At 40.0% G+C, this 20,861-nt stretch overlaps 1 protein-coding gene across 20 annotated transcripts in view; it reads left to right on the forward strand.

Annotated features, from left to right (window-relative positions):
* Positions 1-20,861, forward strand: part of LOC116448603 (poly(rC)-binding protein 3-like) — a 516,599-nt gene that overhangs the window by 434,292 nt on the left and 61,446 nt on the right. For all 20 annotated transcript variants that reach the window (XM_032119362.1, XM_032119393.1, XM_032119403.1 and 17 more), the window contains one exon: positions 19,389-19,542. In XM_032119362.1, coding sequence (XP_031975253.1) covers positions 19,465-19,542 — 78 coding nt within the window. In that variant the 5' untranslated portion in view covers positions 19,389-19,464. The remainder of the gene's footprint in view (positions 1-19,388; positions 19,543-20,861) is intronic.

Genomic DNA, 20,861 nt, shown 5'->3' on the forward strand with positions numbered 1-20,861 from the left:
GTATTCTACCAGCTACATGATATTTGCTAGCTGCCACTTCATCCAGCAAAGAGACCTCTCCCTGGGAAGAGCCATTGTTATTGTAATACATGCTGCAAAACTGTTTTGTGATTAAAATTGGAAAGTGGGATTTGGAATGTCCTTCATGCAAAAAATAAGACTCCTTGTTTAAAATTATAAAGGAAACAGCAATAGAATAACTCAGTTTTCCATGAAAAAGCTGTTTTCATTAAAATCTTGAAAGCAGCCTGTCTCAGTTACTTACGCATTTAGGGGAGAGACCAACAAGATGCCTTTTGTAATAGGCTGTGCACAAATTTGCTTCCAGCCAGACCTACATGTCTCAGTTACAAGCCTGTATTTTGCTAGAATATGTGAGTCATTTTATCCTCCACTACATGGATTCTTAATTTTTTTTTTCTAAGTGTGTAATCTGAAAGGAATTTCATATCCACAAGTAAGAAACTGGTCTGATAACTCTGGTGACAAAATTAATAACTCCGTATCTCATTTTCTGAAAGAATGGGGCTGTTAGTATATTCAGTGTGCGCTTAAAGTCAAGCTTGCTAGGTTGTGTTGATAGTCCATTGGTAAGGAGGGGGTAAGACCCATTGAATTTTGCATTTATTTCCAGAAGCTGGGTGGCAAAACCAGTAAATCTCATAAGTGCCAGGATGTCAGCAACTGGGGAGTGGTGTGAGGGGGTGTGTGGGGGAAGAAAGAGAGCATAGAAGCTGTAGCTATTCCTCTACATCAGCTTCTGTGATTCAGGGAATAAAAAGACTTGGATTATGTATTTGCACGACCTGAAAAGTACTGCTTCTTAAGTATTTAGTCAGCTTTGCACTTCTCTGTTGTTTTGCTATTATTTTTGCTATTACTATTAAGAGTACAGTAACATTTCAGTATTGCAGTTACCTTGGTTGTCTGTACTCCGGGGAGAACTGGCTTCCACGGTTTTTCAGAAGCAACTGATATTTGACATATTTTTAAGTAACAGAAATAGGACTTTTAGACTAGTTTTTCCTTTAGTAATTCTTAACAAAGCACCTTGCAGAAATTTGGAATATTTGGCTTTGAGTCTCTTGAACTAGCTGGCAGAGACCTGATGCAGGGAAGAAGGCAGGCAGCATGGCTCAGAGTGAAGAGAGTTTGCCTAGGGCTTGGGGCTGTCATCACGGATATCCTTCTATTAACACATACACACCGCATGATGCAGCTTTAAAACTTCATCTTTGAAGAAACACTCTGGGAGGCAGTGATGTGATTTTGGAGATTTGGGGGTTTTTGTTTAGCTAGCCATAATATCAAACTACCTGTGTAACTCTTTTCCAAGGTCCTTCAGACTTCAGAAAAAAAAAAAAAAACAAGCCCAAGAAACATACAAAATTATTAAAATGATTAGGTTCAACATATCCAGACTGTCTACATCTTTTTTCTTCAATTTTGCCATTAACCAAATCTGTCACAATGAGAAATTGTGAAGTAGAGCCTTCTGGAGGCTATCAGTAAAGCCCAGTAAATCCTTCAAAGTGGTTCACCACCTTTCCTATTTAGAACACAGGGAAATCAAGGGAAACAGAAGGAAACAATTAACACATCAGATATGTCTGATACATCCTTTCCCTAAAATGCCTTGTTTTTCACTCTCTTATCTCACAGACATCTACCATCAGCCTTTTATAATCAACAGGCTGTTGTTTCTACTGTAGAAACTGTAAAGGAGTGTTTCTCTGTAGAAGTCACCCACCAAGTGTTGTACTGTTCTTCTTTACATGGTTTTTAGGTGCCTGATATCCTCCTTAAAGGTCCAGTTTGTGCCCAGAAAAGCACTTCGTGTGACCTCTCAGTCTGCACGCACTTGTGCTCACAGATCAGAGAAGCTGGATCATTAATTTTATATATCCACAGAAGCTGTGCTTCTGAAGCAGTGCTGCCATGCTTTTGTTTGATGCTGCAGTTTGGGGGTTAGACGTGCATGGACTTAGTTTTTTGTTTGTGCCTTTTCCATGCCAGAAAGGCAAGACCAGTGTACCCTCGCCTGTCACTGTGGCAAGGGCTTTTCATCCTACGAGATGCTGAGAATTTGTGCCTCAGCGCGATAGGGGACTCGGAATAATCTGGGGCATGTCTGTAGCCTCTGGCCGATCCAAACTGACACTTGCATTGGCAAGAACAATACATAATCTGACATTTGTGTATAGAATGACTGTGTGAGGAAAGAGTGGTTGCTGCTGCATTTTATGTGATCAGAGTAATATCTCTGAGCGCTGGAGGAGTGTTGGGGCTGATACAGGCAGTTTTATGCGTGTAGAACTCCATCAGAATGAATAGATATGTATGTATATGTGTATTGCATGGCTGATCTCTCAGTTGTCTTGATTTTATATTACAGTACAGTCTGGGAAGACTCTAGGTAGCGTGACTGAATGCTGTTGCAAAGACAGAGCTTCTACTTTATGGAAGCAGTTGAAAACTTGGAAGATCCTGCTCATGAGCTCAATATTAAACAGGCCTGGGGCTGTTGCAGTCTGGGATAATTGTGATTTTTTTTTTTAAAGTAATGCTCTTGGCAATGTTTTGGTGTCATATTCCAATTTATAGAAAATACATGAACCCTGTTACCATTGCACACTGGTTCTACAAGCACGTGTGTGGACATGAAGGTGCACTCTGCTGTGTGTTTCAGATATTGAACAGCAGCTAATTAAGCAGAGCACAGTGAAGCCTCCCACACAGACCATTTTCCTTTTGTATCTTATAACTTCTGCTGAGCTGAAGGATAGCCACGGACAGAAACTAGGTCTGTGACAAACAGGGTCCATTTTCATTTCAGCCACTTTTAGTTGATTTCACTTCAAGGATGTATAAGTAAGATATATCCTTGTGGATGAAAATCAATTGCATAGTTGAGAAATGGAGCATCAGAAAGCAATTTTAAGTAGATTTCCTTAAATGCTGCAAGAAAAATGGTTGATTTTGATGGAGCATTTCAAGGGGAAAGGGATGATGAATAATTAGTGTGCTATAGTGAGGTCTTCCTTTGGTGCTGACCTAAGAGCAATAATATGGAGCAGGTCATATCTTCTGATGCTTTGTTGGGTGTACCTAGTTGATTCCAGACAGTCTTGGACGGTGGCTGCAGCTGCTGGGAGATAACTGTCCTATACAGAAGATCTTTAAGATAGAATGACTGCAGACAGCATTTTGTTTCATGATAGCAAGATTTGCTGTCTGTGTCCACACTGGGCAGGCTCCAGGATCCTTAGTGTGCTTGAATTAAAGGGCCTAAACCACCCAGTTTTATAGTCGGCTAAGTATCTAAAGACCTGCCAGTATCAAGACACTCAGGAGGTATCTCTGCTGTTTCTGCTGTCACACGAAGATTTCACTTCTGGAGAAGCTATTCCATGTTACAGTGTAGCCTTTATAGTGTCTTCAAAAAATCGTTTCTGTGACCTGCCTAAGGCAGAGTGGGTGGGTAAAAGGCAGGTTGTGCTTGTGCATAAACTGAATCTTGTTGCTGTAGTTCAGTGGAAATGCCTTGGACAGAGCATGAACTCTTCTTCCTGCCACTCCCTGAGATGGGTCTCAAGTGATCTGGATAGGAACCTATGGTTACAGGAGGAGGAGAACTCTTTCCTGGTGAGGACTACTGACCATGTGGCAAGGCGCAAACCAATTTCCCCTGAATTTCAACTCTTTCCAAGCTGGTTATTCAAATTTGCTCAAAACTAAAGTTTTACCTCTTCAAAAATTGGTTTTAAGAGGGCAGACTGGCATCACCACAGGCAACAAGCTGACACCTCTATTGTTCTCTTAAGTAACGTGGGTAAAGAGCCACTTGTCCTGTGCTGCCCTATCCTGGCTTGGCCCTGACCTTACAAACTGCTTTTATTATCAGTGCTTAAGGGATTGCATTGATCTCTCTCTCTTCAGTTGCTACCAGTGGCTTGAAAGCTTCATTCCAAGTTCATGTGGCTAAGCTGAGGTAAACACTTGTGTGTTCAAACACTTACCCTGTCCTTAAGAACACCTTTTATGGAAGAGTTGCTGCCAAGCCACATCTGACCAGCAGCGCAGCCCTATTCATTGTCCAGCAGTGGTCACTAGCTGGTACTTCAGGAGGAAACCTATTTTCACCTTGGCTGTTAAACAGTACATTCTTACCAATTCTTCAGGGAGAAAATGATGGCTTTTGTTCTTTGGTAATGCTGACAAGATGACAAAGCCTTGTCAGACTCTGTGCATCTTATGCTGTGTACATTTTACATTGAAGCTTTAGAAAAGCAATGAGTAATTTCTTTGCATGGCCACTAGCCCTGCACAACTGCTGTGTTACAGCCCAAGGTTGTGAGATGAATAATGAGGGGAGGAAGTAGATTTGTCTAAATTAAAAGAAAAAAATAAGAAAGAAACAAAATAATTGTTAATACTCTCTGTTAATAGGATTTTCACAGCATACTCTGTCACTGGAATGTATCTCTCTTCAGGGCAGCTTCCCTACCTGATTTAGCCAACTACAAACCTTCTGTAAATAGCTGATATCTTCTATCAGATCTTCACCTCCATCTTCAGACCTTAAAGAGGTATCAGGGAGCTTGGTTAGGAAGAAGGTTTTTTTCTTCTCCTAGGTTTCAAGTAACTCATCAGGAAAATACACTGATGACTCTTCCTTTTTGCAAACTGCAAATTTTTGGTTTGGTCTGTTTTCTTCCAAAAGTCTGAGTTGTTTACTTTGGGAATTATGTCTTTTATGAAAATAACCAGGCTTCCAAATGCAGACTGTCAAGCTTGCCAAGTTACTATCACACAGGTTGGCAGAGGAGTTTTGCTTCTCGTATTGCCTGTAAGTAGATCAACAACGTGGAAGCTTTGATTTTTTTCCTGTCCTCAGCTCACCTGCTGTATTTTGCAGAGGAAAGGTGAGGCCGTGCAATACAGAAGAGGAGGAATTTTTTATCTTTCCCTTTTGTGACCTTCTCATGGGGACAACAGCAAAGTGCATGGGCACCACTTAAGAGCATGTCTTTGGTGGAGTTACATGCCCTGGATGGATGAAATCCCAGAAGAAAGCTGGGATCTTGACTGGGGCAAGAGTCATTCTGGTCATATAGGAAAGGAATGCCCAAATGTTTGTGACAGTTAAGGCCACACGACCATGGGAATCAGGCTAATACAGAATTGTTTGGGTCCAGCTATTGTGCGTTTGCATGACACCTGTTACTTCTGGGGACGATGATTTTTCTTCATTGTTTTCCCAAGAACTGCAAAGCCTCCCTTGAAATTGTCTTTAAGTAATTCCTAGGAAAATATATGTGTCCAAACCAGTTTGTTTCTGATGTGCTTGCTCCAGCAATATAGCCCAGAAGACCAACAAATGACAGAAAAAATCTCCAAAAAGAAAGGCGCAACAAGACAGGCAAGATTTTAAACTCTCAAAAGTAAGAAAGAGCATGTTAGGAGTTGTTTTGCTTGTTATCCTTATGGTCAGCTCAGTCTAGCACTTTGAATTTTAGTGGTCGTTATCTCTAAAGCCTTGCTGTCTGCTTCTCTTGCCAGAGCTGCCTTCCTGCAGCACTTTCTTATGGAGGCAGTGGATGTGTCTTGACAAATGTATGTTTACCCTCTGCAAAAAAACAAGCAAAGAGAACTAAAGAATGAAATAAAACCTGGCCAACACCTGTGATCTTTTAGAGGGCATGTCTTTAAATGCTTATAATGGTTTGTGGGTTAACAAATCCATCTATAACACAAAAATAAACAGGAGTCAACAATGGTGGTTTCCATTGTGTTGAATCAAAGCTCGGGCAGGCATTGGCATGTTACAGATGCCTTGCACTTGGTCATCTGATACACAGGTGACCCAGATCATGACTGCTGATATGTGGGAAGTTATGCTGAACTGTGTACTCGGTCCATAGCTGTGCGGTGGCACTCGGCAACAGGTGTTGGCTGTAGCTGCCTTTGGAAGGATGTCAGGTCAGGCTGGAGCCTGGATTTAGCTCATTTATTATAAGGACTTTTGTCAACTGCTACGGATCATTTCAAACTGCTTTGTGATTCTCAGGGGATGGGGCTGCAAATGTAATTCATGAAAATTGTATTAAACTGAATCAAGCACAGCACGAAGCTTTAGCTGGAATGTATTGCATCTGTGAGCTCCCCCTAAACAGTAAAAGGAACTGACTTAGTGACTCATCTTTTCATGTATCGTATCATCCATCAGATAACAACATTTGCAGAAGCACAGGAAGAGGAGAGATTATTTTGATGTCTTCTGCAGCATGCGGCATAGATCTGCTTTCTCTTTTTCCCTGGTCTCTTCCCTGTCTCCAACTCTGTCTCTGTGTCTCTCTCTTTTCCAATTTATCTGGATTAAACAAGTCTCTGATTATTCTTTATGCCACTGCAAATAAAGTCATTTTCAGAAACAGATGTCGAAAGAGCCCAGTGAAATAATCCTGGAGGCAGATGCAGTCTTCCATAAGCTGCCAAGTGCATGGTGCAATCAAAGTGATGAAACAAAATGGAACAGGCTGCAGAAAAAGTAATTAAATTATAGTTCCATTGTAGAAGCACATTTTAAAATTACTTAGATTCAGAGCCCATAATGCTGGTATTATAGTTGAAAGAATACTTGCCATGGGTCATGAGCATTTTTTTTAACAGTTATTAATCATGCTTGACTGGAAAGACGTGTAACCTACAACAAGCAGTGGCTGTAGTTGTGCCAAAGGAAGCTTTTGTTCTCTGAAGAGAATTGTATCAAAGGCCAGTGTGTCCTATTATTACGTGTGCAATAGCAACGTGCAGAATGTGAAACGGGCTTTTCAGATTTCAATACAGAGCACTGGAGGGGAAAAAAGAAAACAAGTATTGTATCTCTTTGAATACTATATGACCTCCTTTTCCTCCTACCAAGTTAACTTACTTATTGACTAAATAATGATAAAAAAATTTCTAAAATATCCCTCCCCTCCCCAACTTCAATAAAAATAATTCCATTACTCCAGTATAAATGGAAAAGAGACACAAAATGTACAAAGTCTTGGTGAATGGAGATTAATAAAACTTCATGAGTTCATTCACCTCTGTTTCCTTTACATTAGACTGGACAGTGGCTAAGATCTGCCTCCATCTTTCTGTCATTTTTAGTTAGTAGGGTTTTTTTTTTCTGTTCTCCTCTCCATTAACTCCTTCTTTTTCTTTTGCCACTTCCTTTTTTTTGTTTGTTTGTGATCATTTGGTTTGTTGGGTTGGGTTGGTTTTTTTTGTGTTTCTATGGTTATGGATTGTCCAGATGCAAATACAAAATAGGAGATGGTTGTGTGAACATAGTTGCTTCCTCTTTCCCTGCTTCAAAGTACAAGTTTTCAGCCTTTAATTTGTAGCCTGGGTCATCCCCAGGTCTTTTGTATCATCAGAGCCTTCCAGATGTGACTCATTTTGAAGAACTGGGTTTCCCAGTTGTTGTATTTGTATTGTAAATGTATTGTTTGTATTGTAGATTTATTGTCACTTTTTTTTTTTCACTGTGTTATCATTATTATCATTCTGCTCCTATTTGAGCTCTTCTCATTTTTAATGTCTGCAGTCCATGGGGGGTGTTATTTATTTAGTAGTAACCCATTCCACAGTGTATTCCTGGCATTTCTGCAATAAGTCAGCAATTATCTTCTCTTGGTCTTTACTTTTTTCTTTTGAATGAACAAATGGATCACTTTGTGGTCCCAAACCAAAGGTGGGAAGGTAAGGGTGCCATCAAATCATTCACATTAGCACAGGACCTGTCTTGTTTTCATGAAGAATGTAGAGCACCAAATTACACATCTGGTTATGAGAATGAAACTGTTAAAGGTATTGGGATTGTGTATGAGCCACAAAGCTACTGGAGCAGCTGAGGGAAAAAAAGGGAATGTGTGTCCTGTGTCTGCTTAAAGCACCTCTTGTTGGGAATTCCTCTGAATCTGGGAGCTTTTTCAGTGTATTAGTTCACTTTCAGAGTCCCCTCCTCCCTCTTTGCTCGCTCGAGGTTATCACTGGGAGAAGAGGCTCCCAGTGGCCTGCAGTGGAACGTTGCACCTCTGCTTAGTCTATGTCTCAATGAGACCTGTGTGAACCTGACATTTGACATCCCTGTATCTCTTAAAAATGTGGAAAGTGTTTGGGAAGCTTGTATGCATTCATGCACATATATGCAGGTACATGTGTATGCACGTGTTTGTATGGAAAGGGACTGAAGGTTAGACAAAAGGACAGACACTTCATGAAGCACTGTTTCAGCTGAGCAATTTGGTGAAACAAATGAGTTGTTTATTCAAAAATAGGCTCTTTCCTTTCTAAAGGTTCCACAGAAGTAACAAATGGATGGCTAGAGCCAAATGCAGTGCTAGAGTAAGATACAGGGGCTCACTTTACAACTGGCACTTTGAAGTTGCTAATAAACTATTTGATGTTTTTCTTTGGTTTTGAATACTTCATCAATTAAACTGGCTTTTGAGTTTAAAGATTCTCCTGGTTTAAATCAGTGACAAAAATATTGATTTAAGTGGCTTAAATCTTGGCATGTGTTTGGCTCTTTATTCTGAGTATTGACTGCTCATAGAAGAGTTATTTGGGCTGGGTTTTGGGGTTTTTTCTCGGTTCTTTTTTTGTTAAATCTTTTTTCAAATGAGGCTCTGGAACATTCTGGGGTTTTTTACCTACTGCAGAGTCCTGAGTTTCACAGTGAAACCTGTATAAGGCTGTATGTTTTGACTAACCATCAGTGGCTGAGAACTTAACTATTCGGGTTGTGGCTTTTGAAGGCAACAATTCCAACACCCTGGCAGGACATTGCAACATTGCTATTTGTTTTCCCCTTTTTTCCCCATGAATGATGGAAGTCTTTGCAGCACTCAGCCATATTTGCAGCTGTTACAGCTGTGCTGCTGTTGGACCAGTTTCTGAGACAGTTCCATCTTTGCCTCAAGCAAGCACAAGTGTGGTGTCCCAGGAAGGAGCCTGTGACTCACACTCCAGAGGCTAGTACTCATCCCCTTGTTGACTGAAGGATGGGAGCTCATCCTCTTCCCTTTCTGAGAGGCTGTGTGAATTTCCCTTTCTTTAAAGAAGTATTTATTTTATTCATCTGGGAAGCTTGAATGGATTTTTAAATCACAGCCTTGTAAATAACATAATTAAGGTGATGACTAAAGGGATATTTTTGCTCTTTTGTGTCAGAGATTCAATTATATCAATATATAATATTTTTATGTTTAATAAAGTAAAATGTATCATTATTATTGTCAACCTCATTTTGCTAACCAACAACCATGTCTGTGGTTTGAGTGAAACAAGTGACTCATCTTTATCAAACCAGATATGTCTAGAAAACATTTAATTTCCAAATAGATTGGACAAAGATATATTCTAGGACAGATATCATTTCAACACTGATGAAAATATAAAACCCCAAATATATTTAAATATCTGTTTGTACTGTGCCCAGTGGGAACGTACTTGATGGGTTATTGTTTCCTATTAAAGAATCTTCTGTATTTCCTTGACAATTCTTCTGGTTTGGGGAATTTTTTCCTTTGATCAACAAGAAGCTGGCAAAGAAAATTACAGATCTCTATGTCTATGAGACTGTTTCTACTGAAGATAAAAATCTCATTTTAAAAAATCATTCTATTCTTAATATTTGCTTATTAGATTACACCCCAGCAATGTGGTGCATAATGTTTTAAAATTTGTCCACATCTGTCATGTAAAAAAATATACCTTACTTGCTTCTCAGCATGTAACCATATTCTATGCATATATGCATACGTGTTGAAATGTATCTTTTTTTTTAATGTATGTACATAAATCTTACTTTAAATATGTTGGAAATAGACCATGTGAACAATTTCTCTGTTCTCTCACACATTTTAAAAAATTGGAAAGAGAACAGCTGTTTACGCTTGACTCTCTTGCATTTAGTGCAAGTACATTTATTTTTAAATCAACAGGCTTTATTTGTTTCAAATTGTATTAAATTTACAATTTAAACACTAAATGAAAATATTTATTGAGGAAATGTCAAAGTCATGTATTTGGCTTTAGGGGGCAGAGATTATTTAACAAATACACCACACGTTCACAATGTGTAGGTCATCAGAACATGGGGTTTTCCAGGAATAGGTGTGGACCAAAAATCTCTTCTTATATGGCAGGCCATTCTTGAAAGCAACTCTGTGTTGGGCAGACCATTATGCTACTTGTGATGGCTATCTGTTCAATTTTTTCTCACCTTTCCTGTGACTTACGTGTACATTTCTTTATTAGATTTATTATCTCACACCATATGGAATGATAAATCCAAGTTAGTTGGAGTATCTGTTTCTTAGTCAAACCTAAGCAAGCAAGTAAGGCAAAATTTCAGTTTGAAACAAGCAACATAAAAAATCCCAGAGGTCTGAGAAACATGGTGCTTTACTTGAGGGTTTGGAGCCACAGCATAAAGTGGCAGCTAAAGCTGATTTTATTTTTAAAGCTATAATTAGAGCTTTAGATTCTTTGGTAAATAACTGGTCTACCATATGCATAAATTGTCTTCCCTGATGTTGCAAACTGGCAGGCTCGTGAGGAAGCTTACAGTTCATTTCATTGCTGCCATTAGGAAAGGAAAGAAAGCACCTTCTGCTCTTTCGTCCTGCTCATCCTCGAATCCTCTTGGAGAATATTTGCACAGAGTAATTTATAGTGGGCTGCCACAACTTTCTTGTGGAAGCATTTATATTGCATTAGTCCAACACGTCAGCTTCTATTTACAAGAGCTTTTATCTGCCTGGCTTTTGCACGTATGCAGAAGTGCTAGTTGGCTACTGGGTTTGTACAAAGTACTGGCATGCTCACTCCACTGCTTGTTTTTTGGTTCATGGGAAATGGTAAAGGTGCTCTCTGCACTCCTGCCAAGGTAGTTCTTTCTGGAATAAGTGCAGAAAGAAGGGGAAAAAATTACAAAGATGGAAGATACCTTTGGCAAAAGAGTCACTGTGTTTTCTTTAGCCTGGAAATTACTTACTTCCCTCAGATCCCAGATCTGTTTGGCATTTGCTGAATGCCATTATGTAGCTTTTCTAGATTTCCTGATACTTGATTTCCAGATATTTGATAGCATTTATTGACATGTGATGTTTTCTGAAGGGATAACTTTCTCTATTTTGGCAGTGTTGAGCTGTCTATTCACACATGGAGTAGTATTTTGGCATTAATTTATGTTAAATAAGTAATTGGTCATTAAATGTTGATAGTAGAAAATTTGTGAACAGGACAGTAGTCTTTATTGTGCTTCTGAGATTTTTCCTCCTGTAATAAATGCACTGTATCATATTGTTTATTCAAAAGGCTTTTACAAAAAAAGCATTATAACTAGAAGAGTCAATAAATATGTTGCTGTTTAGTTCCTTTAATAAATCAAAAAGGGAACAGCCAGTGTAATTGCCTGAAGCATATGCTTATTGACTAGCATGAGGAAAAGTGATCCATTTTAAGAACAGGATTCACATACGTCAAGTTCAGCAGCTAAACATTCAGCAGTTGAGAATAGAAATGTCTCTAATCTTTTGCTGTTCTCTTCAAAGATTATTTGACATCCCGTGATCTTCAGCAGATGAGATGTCAGTTGTGTAGGGTGACAGCATTTCTCGTTTTAGGGAGAACAGGAAGGCAGCTGCAGGGAGAACACAAGGCAGCTTCTTCTATAGATAGGATAGGTTCTTCCTCAGGCAAAACACCATTAAACATATCAAGGAAAAATTAGTGCCACTTCACATACTTCATAAAATTGCATTCAAAAGGGAGCATTCCTGGAGTCTTGCCAGTTTTTATACTTGCAGTTGCCTTTAAAAGTTGGTACGTTATTTTTTCTTCATGTTCTTTCCTTATCAGTTTCACATCTTTGGCAAAACTACTACTTCCAGCTATCTGTAGTAAGTACAGAGCTTAGCATATGGCAGATAAAGAGATTTTTACAATAATTAGTAAAAGGAGCACAGGGCTTGCGAAGCTGTGTAACTGCCTTTTGTTAGTGGCTGTTAACTGGTGGAGTAATGTGTTGCTCTTTAATCCCCTTTGACTTTTGAGCTAATATTTTACCACTTAAACCCCCCCACACACAAACAGGTATTTTGTGTATCTGTTTGTGTACTCAATTACTGCTTAGTGGCCCATATTCAGCTTACTTTTATTAGTTGTTATTTATATCTCCTTGAGCATGTAATTTATTAATTTCCTGAATCCTTCTTCTCTCTAGTGTTTCTTTAAATTTCATTCTTGAGCTGTTCTTTTATCTTATTTTACCTCTTTAGCAAAAACCCATTTGCCAACTGATACATGCATGCTTTGTTCTGGTAACACAAAGAATTAATTTCTCATTTCTGGATTTTTGGACTCATACCAACTATCCCCCTACTTAAAATGGGCCATGATACGATGATTTAAGGGAGCCAGGTTCTGCAGATCTTGTTCTCTTCATGAAAGAGTTAGAGATTAGCATTAAATCTATTTTGGGGATATAAATTATAAGGATGTGAATAAAATGTATAATCTTATTCCTTTGTATAGAGTCCTCTCTAGTAATTTGGGAGATGGAAGTGATAAAGTAGAAAGGTTGATACTGCACCTGCTTCTTTAGCTATTGTTCATTAATCAGGTTCTCCTGGTGAGGCTTCTGTGTAAAACTGGAGTGTTCCAAAGCCTGATTTCTCATTTTGCAAATAGTTATTATTGGGAGAGAAATCCTTTGAAGAGCTGTCATTATTATTACTGTTACGTTATTGTGGGCTTCCTTTGAGCTTTTTGTTCTTAGTAACCTCACAACAATATCGTTTAGTAACAGTGGATGTCTTTATCCTTCAGTTGACACAGAAACTGAAGAAGTGTATGTTTAGCAAATACCCAGTTGTCTTCTTTTGCTTCTGCGGAAACTGTAAATATTGTCTGATCATTATCCTTTTTAATCATTTCTTAAAATAATGTTCCTTGAAACAATACAACTGCAGATGAGCTGGTTTTGTTCTGCATTACACCTAGAGTTGTGGTTGTTGGGTTTGGGGGAAGGGGGTGGGGGGGGAGGGTGGAGGGGAAGGGATAACTTTTGCCAGTGGTTTTTTGGGTAATTACGCTGTTTAGTCCTTTGACATCCAGAGATGCTACTTTCAAGTGAAAAGCCATAGATAATAGCTGCCTAGCCTATCAAAGAGCTTGGAAGCAAAGTAGTTATTTCCTTGTTTGATAGCATGAACCTTTCTGTGGCAGACAACTTATTTCTAATTTTAAGCCTTTTACTGTATGGCCAAATATGTCGATTCTGCTGATAATGTCATCAGTTCTTGTCCTGTGGTAATTTATGTTCCTTATTCATTCCTGTATTCCCTCCAGTTAAAATGAAAGACTAAAACTGTGTAAGTAGCATAAATCTGCTTCCAAAGAACTGTGCTCTGCTGAAAGCACAGGTTGTTTCTTCTCATCATGATCCCTGGCAGTGTGTTTCTTCCAATTCCTGGGAGGTCTCCCTCCACCTGGAGTCTTCTGATGAAGAGGACTTAGGTACAGCCTTTTCATGACTTCCAGTGTTTCAGATGTCATCTGTTCCTTTTTATTCACTCTTGCATTTTTTTTTTTTTGGGGGGGTAATACTGGTCTTTTGGAGTTCTTGCTAAGTAGATGAAACTCTGAACTATTTCTTCATAACAGTAGTGTGTTGCTGTCCAATTTCCAGTTCTTCCTAACTCATGATAAATCTCCTTGTTCATCTTCACATTACTCTGCTCATGTCTTAGTCTTCTTTTTCATCCCGTCTTTCCCTGCCCCCCATGCTTATGGCTTGATATCTGCCTAGCTACCCCTCCTTTGGGATGTTTCCATCTATTATGAAAATGACATATTTACTGTGAGAGACTCGGTGTTCTTATGTTTCCCTTATAAAAGTTATCTTTTTCTAAACCTACAGATACATGGAAACTATATGACTGAGTTTAACTGTCCTCATGTAAATTAGAAGTGGCTTCTCCTAATGTCAGTCACTATAATTTCCCTATTCTTTTATCTTTTTTTTTATTTCTTCCAATGGAACAGCTGGAATTTGTTCTTTTGAATTTCATCAGTAGATTCCTCCTTGCTTTCTTCATAATTATATTTTTCAGTTGGTGGTGATGAAGCACCATAATTAGGTTCAAGAGGTTTTGAGGCCCAAACACAGAGAATGCTGTGTTGGGTGCTCTGGCCAGTTTCCTCCTTCCCAACAGCTCAGATTTTACAACCATATAATCAAGATTTCACGCAGCAGAGCAGGCTTTCGCCTTTAATATTTCCAGGTGGTTCTTGCTTCCACGTTGATTTTTCTCACATTATTCCCTGTATCAGGTACCTGAAGGTTCATTTCTCTCTTTCTCCCTGCCTTTCTTCTCTTATCTCTGCATCTCTTTGCTTTCCAGCACACCTCTGTGACTGTGCAGCTCCGCCCCATCTCACCCTGTGCACACTCTCTTTCTCTCCCTCCTCCCTTGCATCCCTCTGGATCTTTGAGATGAGTAGCTTTCTTGCCAGATTCACAGATGTCAAATAATTTATTTGGGCTTTAAACTCAGAGATCAATTGCCTGATGTCTACCTTGGTACTTTGTTGATTTTATTCATCTTTGGCACCCCTGCCTGCTGCTTTCTTATCCTGCATGCCTGAAGTGGTTGCCTTAACATACATACTTTTTTTAAAGCACTGTGCAGCCATATTCTCTGCAATGGTCTGCTTATTTTCTTGGAGGGAGTCAGTAGGCTTGAGGGGTAGGAAGGCAGGTGGTCATGAGATTGACTTTCCATGTCTCAGGCTTCAGGCAGCCAGCTCACACTATCCCCTCAGCCGCAAGGATTCCTAACCTCCATGTGTGTGCATGTGTGGGGGTTGTGACACTGCCCTTTAGCTGTGTAGTTCATCTTGTAGCTTTTATTAATTCACTGAAATCTCTAAGGAGCTGTGTTGGGGTTTTGTAGTAGTCTGATGAACATGTGGCTTAGCTGCTTGTTGTTTTATTCGCTTAATCTACCCACAATTACAGAGAAGCCATGTTAGAAAATTGTATGTAATGAATATTGAGCATATAGGACATGTGGGTTTATGCCAGTTTGGGACAGCTAATATTAAAAATGTATAGAAACACATACTTACACATAAAAGGCATTTGCATAAGACTGCACATCCATTTTGTTGAAGTTTTAAAAAGGTTGTGGTTTTAAAAATGCATTTGGATGTCTTTTTCTACCAGAAGAAAAATGTTTCTTTTTTACATAATAAACAGCAGTGGAAATATCCACAGGACAATGGAAAAAGCCCCAAAGGAAGCAAAGACCTGCAGTTTGCTGGGATCTATCTGATGTGAGCTACTTTCCTTTATTCTGTGGGCATGATATTTTTTGCTCGTTACCTGGAGCTGCAGAGTCCCAGATCATGGATTTTGTGCATTCTGGTCCAGAGTCCCAAGGTCAGGAGGAGGATGTTGTCCAGCTGTCCTCCTGTCACTGCCAGCTCTCTGCTGAAGGCAGGCTGAAATGCATATACCCTCACTCTTAACATTTAGCCATGCCACTGACTCTGCCTCCCTGCGCAGTACTCTCTGCTCACCTGTGGAGTCCCCTGACTTCCCTCTGGCATCAGGAAAAGTGTGACACACTGGTTTTTTTTCAGTCTGAGACTCAACTCTCCCAGCCCCAAGCATAGCCATGGGACCTCACCACACAGTGCTTGAGGAAGGAAAGCCTTCTGTGTTCAGCCTCCTCTTTGCTTGCAGAGAGGCACACACAAGGCAGGAACATAGTAAATTGTTCAAAATGCTGACTTTGCAAAGGAGAGGGAAATTATTTTACTGATTAAATATTCACAATGCGCTTGTATATGACAGCAGTAGGTTTATAAATACATGGATGTCTTGCTGTCTGGTAGGAGGCTCTGTGGAGGGAACCATTCTCTCCTTGTGCCATGATCTGACATTTGCATGTGCACAGAGATCAGCATGTTTTTAGTGTTGTCTGCGGAAAAATTTGCTTTAATTAGTTAAAAGTAATGAAGTACAACAATGCATTTTATTTTAATCTGTCTTTAGAACCAAAATACCCAGGTCATTAACAGTGCTGTAGGTTTACTTTGTAAAGCTGTAAATGTTTTACCCAGAATACTTGCACTCTCAGGACAACTGAGGCAGATATAAATGACCTGGCATGGTAAAAAGTCTTCTCTCTTCATGGTATATGTATAGGTTTTAAATACTCTTCCTTAGCATGTGAGACCGCCTTTTTGAATTAATTCCTTTTGTGTCTCACACAGCTGCCTAACTCCTTGCAGGCACACACACTCTCAGCCCTCCCCCAGACATCTGTTCTGATTCTCAGTGCCAGGTGCCAGAGTTTAAGCTTGTTGGGAGGAGGGACGGTGACAAAATCCTTCATAAAATCAGATAGTAGTGATGTTTTTAACAATATTTGTGGTGGAATTTCATTTCTAACCTCTGGGTTTTTAAAAAGAACCCAAAAGCTGTTAGTCTTTATTACTGATTTTTTTCAGGTTTTATCTGGAAAAGGTCAGGCTTGGGTGAAGATTGGCTTGTTGTTGGGGTAAAGATTTTCCTCCATATCTTTTTCCCAAAGTGAAGCTGTAGTATCCCAGTAGTAAAAGACCATGGCAACTGTAAATCTGTTTCTAGCCTGGGATTATTTTTCCCACATGGGAATACATCTCATTAGAAACACAACTGTACCTTCATCACTGAATTTTGATCCACAGAGGTCTTATGTACCTTGCTTCTAGACTTGAAACACAGCTGTTCTTGAAATCTTCCAAGCATGTCCTAAAGCTGCCATTGGTTTCTAGAGGTCTCAGATGGCCAGTGTTGCTCCCATAAAGTCCAAACTGCCGAGGTCTAGGCTACTGTTTATGTAGCATAGTGCTCCTGTTTGGCTTTTTGGGTTTGGTTGGGTTATCTTTGACAGAGCAAAAAATGCTGGGCTGTCAGAGCCAGGACATTTCCCTCAGCAAGGAGCAGGTGAGCAGCATGAGACCGTTCCCTTTCTCAGTCTGGGAACAACCACAGTCATCTCCTCTGTTCCACACTCTGAACTTGTCAGAAGGGGCTGTCATCCAGTTGCAGGTTTTCCCCTGAGTTCTGCTCTGATCTTAAACAATCAGACTACAGCTGATACCTTTCTCTGCCATTCCTTAGGATCTGCCTTGGAACATTTTCCTCTCACCTTCTTGCACTCCTGGTGCATCAGCGGCATGGCCAGGCTGCTTCTGCTTTCTGCCTTCTCACCCAGGCACTTGGTTTCTTGTCTCCCTTTTTCCATTGGGATAGGGAATATGTAATGTAACTGATAAGCCTAGAAATGTGAAATAAATGGATTTATATCAGCAGCTGTGGTCTGAGTGATGGAGCATATGGAATAAAATTCACAGAGTCCATGCTGCTGGGTTAGGGGAAATCAGGAAGGAGAAAAGAGAAGTTTAAGCTGCTCTTTCTCACTCTTTCTTTTCACTCTCCTTAGGCATGTCTGCCACTTATTCTTGCAGTCACTGAAGGCACAGGAACTCTGTGGCACTAGCATTCCTGCAGAGGCTTGAGAGAAAACTCTGCATCTTCCAGTGTATTTCCCAGGAGCAAAAACACTAGGAGCGGCTTGGCCACTCGCAGGCCCTGGTTGAAATTGCAGGTTTCAGCTTCAGAAGAGTGACTTGGTGTGATGGTCTTCAGATAACACACACAGGGCAAAATGTGTGACAAGGGGAAACTTCAGTGAGCAAATTTAAGCCAGATAGAGTGGAGCACGTTTTTCCATACTAATATTAAATGTGTGAGACCACCACTTTTGGAGACCTGATATATGGATTCAAGAAGGCAGTAGACAAATTCATGGAGCTGTCCACCAATGGCTATGGAAAATGCAGGCCTGGAGGCAGTTTCGCAGGGTACCATGAATCACAGATTGCTGGCAGCTCAGCCTGTCCATCAGGAATCACTCCACATGTTTCTCATGCTCTTTCTTTAAGAATGGCGGTTGACTTCTCTCACACATAACATGTTCAACCAAGGCGGGCTTTACTTCGGTCTGGTAAAGTGCTTAGTGGCTCTTAGGATAGAGCTTAATCAAGTGGTGAAACTGCCTCATGATACTTCCTCCAGCCTCTTTAGGAGAATGATCCCATAGGCCCATCCAATTGTTTAGTTCCATGCCTGAGCACTCTTGGCAAGGGGAGAGCAGCCTGCGACAGCCATGGAACACTGCTGTACCCTCTGAAACACAACATGGGTGTCCCTAGGAGTGCTCATTAGCCAGTGCCCTCTTTATATATAGTGCAAGGCAAGTTTTTGGGAAGCCCAAAGATCCAAAGCTAATAGGGTTGTTAAAGAGGATGGGTAACAGAAAGGGATGGTTACTGAGAGGCATGATGTCTGTTTAAGGGTTTTATGCTCTGTAAGATAAGCCTGAAAAGGACAAAACTAAATAAGGAGTCGCTAAGCCTTTTCTATTACAGAATTTGCCTGCCCTTGGTAATATTCCTTCCTGCCCACATTTTTGTTTGTGCTGATAAATGTCCTTGCATTAATAAACTCATAATGCATCTTGTTTATCCCTTCAAAGCCAGCCCTTGCAGCTTTCATTAGCATTTTTGGATATTTATGGCTTTGTAAATGACTGAAAATCTGCCATTTGTCATTAGGAATTAAGAAAAATCTTCCTTCCACTTAGAGCTGAAGCTCAGCTTTGGCCTTTGAGGGACTGAGCCACCTCTGGGCCTCATAGACAAAAACAAAGTCAGACAGTGGCCAGATTTACAACAGCAAGTGGCTCTTTGTTATTCAGATGTCTTTGATAATGTGTCATCCACTGTTGCTGGCAGGGATCAGTGTTTAGGCTCAGAATTAATTTCTCTCTAGCTGGAGAGAAAACAAAAATATCTCTTCTGCAAGAGCAAAAAGAAAAAGAGGTAGTAACGAGAGAAGTGAAAACAGCACCAGGCACATGGAAAAAACCGTATGTATATATATGTATATAGCATATACACACTGCAGAGGATAACAAAGTGCTCTTCAGAAGAAAACATTGTATTTCACTCTGCTGTGCTCTGTACTTTCAACTGTGAAATACAGGAAGTTAAGAAAATTTTCAAGGTTTCAAAAGGGAGTTTATCTTGTAATTGGTGAAGGGCTAAAGAGTTGGATGGGGAGGGATAATAATCAAAGAAGCCTTTTCAGCTCTAAACTGTAGTCCAGAAAATCGAAGGAAGGGATGTTAATTGGTTTGTACAACATGATATTCTCAGTTCAGAGTAGCTTCAGCCACTCAATGGTACTTTTTCTTTCTCTCTCTCTGCAGGTTGATTAAGTGAATAGAAGAAAAAAAAAAAAAGAAAAACGAAGCTACTTTCAAGTATTGAAGATACAAGGCCAGGATGAACACGAAGGACGGAAAAGTGTCTGAAGGAGGTCTCAATGTCACGCTTACCATACGCCTTCTCATGCATGGCAAGGTGAAGCATTTTATGTTGCCTGTGTGTTGAGTGTGTGTGCAGCTACCAGCAGAGCCTGGCAGTAACACTGACAGAGGGTCTGCTCCTCCTCCACTATGAGTCAAAAGCATCATTGCCATGGCCAAAAAATCACCCCCTGCCTTTGAGGGAATCCTGCTGAAGTTAACACTGCAGCTCGAGCTCATTGAAACAAACCCTGCCTGTAATGAACCCATTTTGAGCGGATCTGACGGCAAAAAAAAGTTCTTCTTCCATTGATAGTGAGCCAAATTGAGCAGACCCTTGCAGGAGGCTGACCTGCATACAGCTCCCCTTTCTCAGCATTTGCTGGGTTTTGCAGGGCTTTTTTAGGATACCGGAACATTGACTCGTGTGAAATAATTGCCACAGAGTTACTGTCTGTTTCTGTTGAATGCAAATGGGGTAGAGTTCTTCGTTATTCTGGTGTGACATCTCATCAGAGTGGGCCCTCTGATATGCCAGGGATTCGTCCAGGTCCCCTGCGAGTTTGCTTTGGAAGGTTGACTCTCATTTCCTTTCTGTCCAGTGCAGCACTTAAAGCATGCAGATAAGTGGGAAATCTGTGCCATGGACGAAGTGCCAATTCAGTATTGTCAGACTGAACAGTCTGGTCGCTGCTTATTTCCCATTGACATATCATAAAGTGGGCTTTTAATTAAAAACCACATTTCGTAGGTTTGTCTGTATTCTTTGCACCAGGCAACTCCAGGCATTTTTAGGCTTAATGAATGAATGTTAAATAAAGAAGGTAGTTTGGTCTCTTCCTTAATGGGGAACAGTGAATATATATGCATATTATTCTGGAGATTAAATTTGTATATATAAATCTAAAAAAGTATTTTTACTCCTAGAGTTTAATTTTATAACTAAAATACTTTCACATTTTAAAATTGTGAATGTTTTCAACCTATTGCATGAACACATACATGATAAACTCATAGCACAAATAGGGCACTAAGGTATCTCCCACTGTATTTTACTTACGGACAAGTATGGGGGGGGTACAGCTTAAGTTTGCAAATTAAAAACCTCAGAAATTAGGTTATGTCAGATGAAATTACGTTTTTTCTCAGAAATGATCTAACCATTTTGTTTGATTTTTTTTTTTCCCCTGAAATATTCAGCTTCAGGCAGGCATCTGGTGTGTAAATCTGCATCTTAAATAGGGATCTGTCAAACAAATTTAATAACACTCTCTCTTACAAAACCCACCTAAAATCTGTACACGTGTCTGTGCTCAAAATTAGGTCTTCAGGGTTGATTCTACTGAGTTCTGGTCCCAATCCATTAAAGCATTT

The sequence above is a fragment of the Corvus moneduloides genome, chromosome 1 (assembly GCF_009650955.1).
Source record: "Corvus moneduloides isolate bCorMon1 chromosome 1, bCorMon1.pri, whole genome shotgun sequence".
Lineage (NCBI taxonomy): Eukaryota > Metazoa > Chordata > Aves > Passeriformes > Corvidae > Corvus > Corvus moneduloides.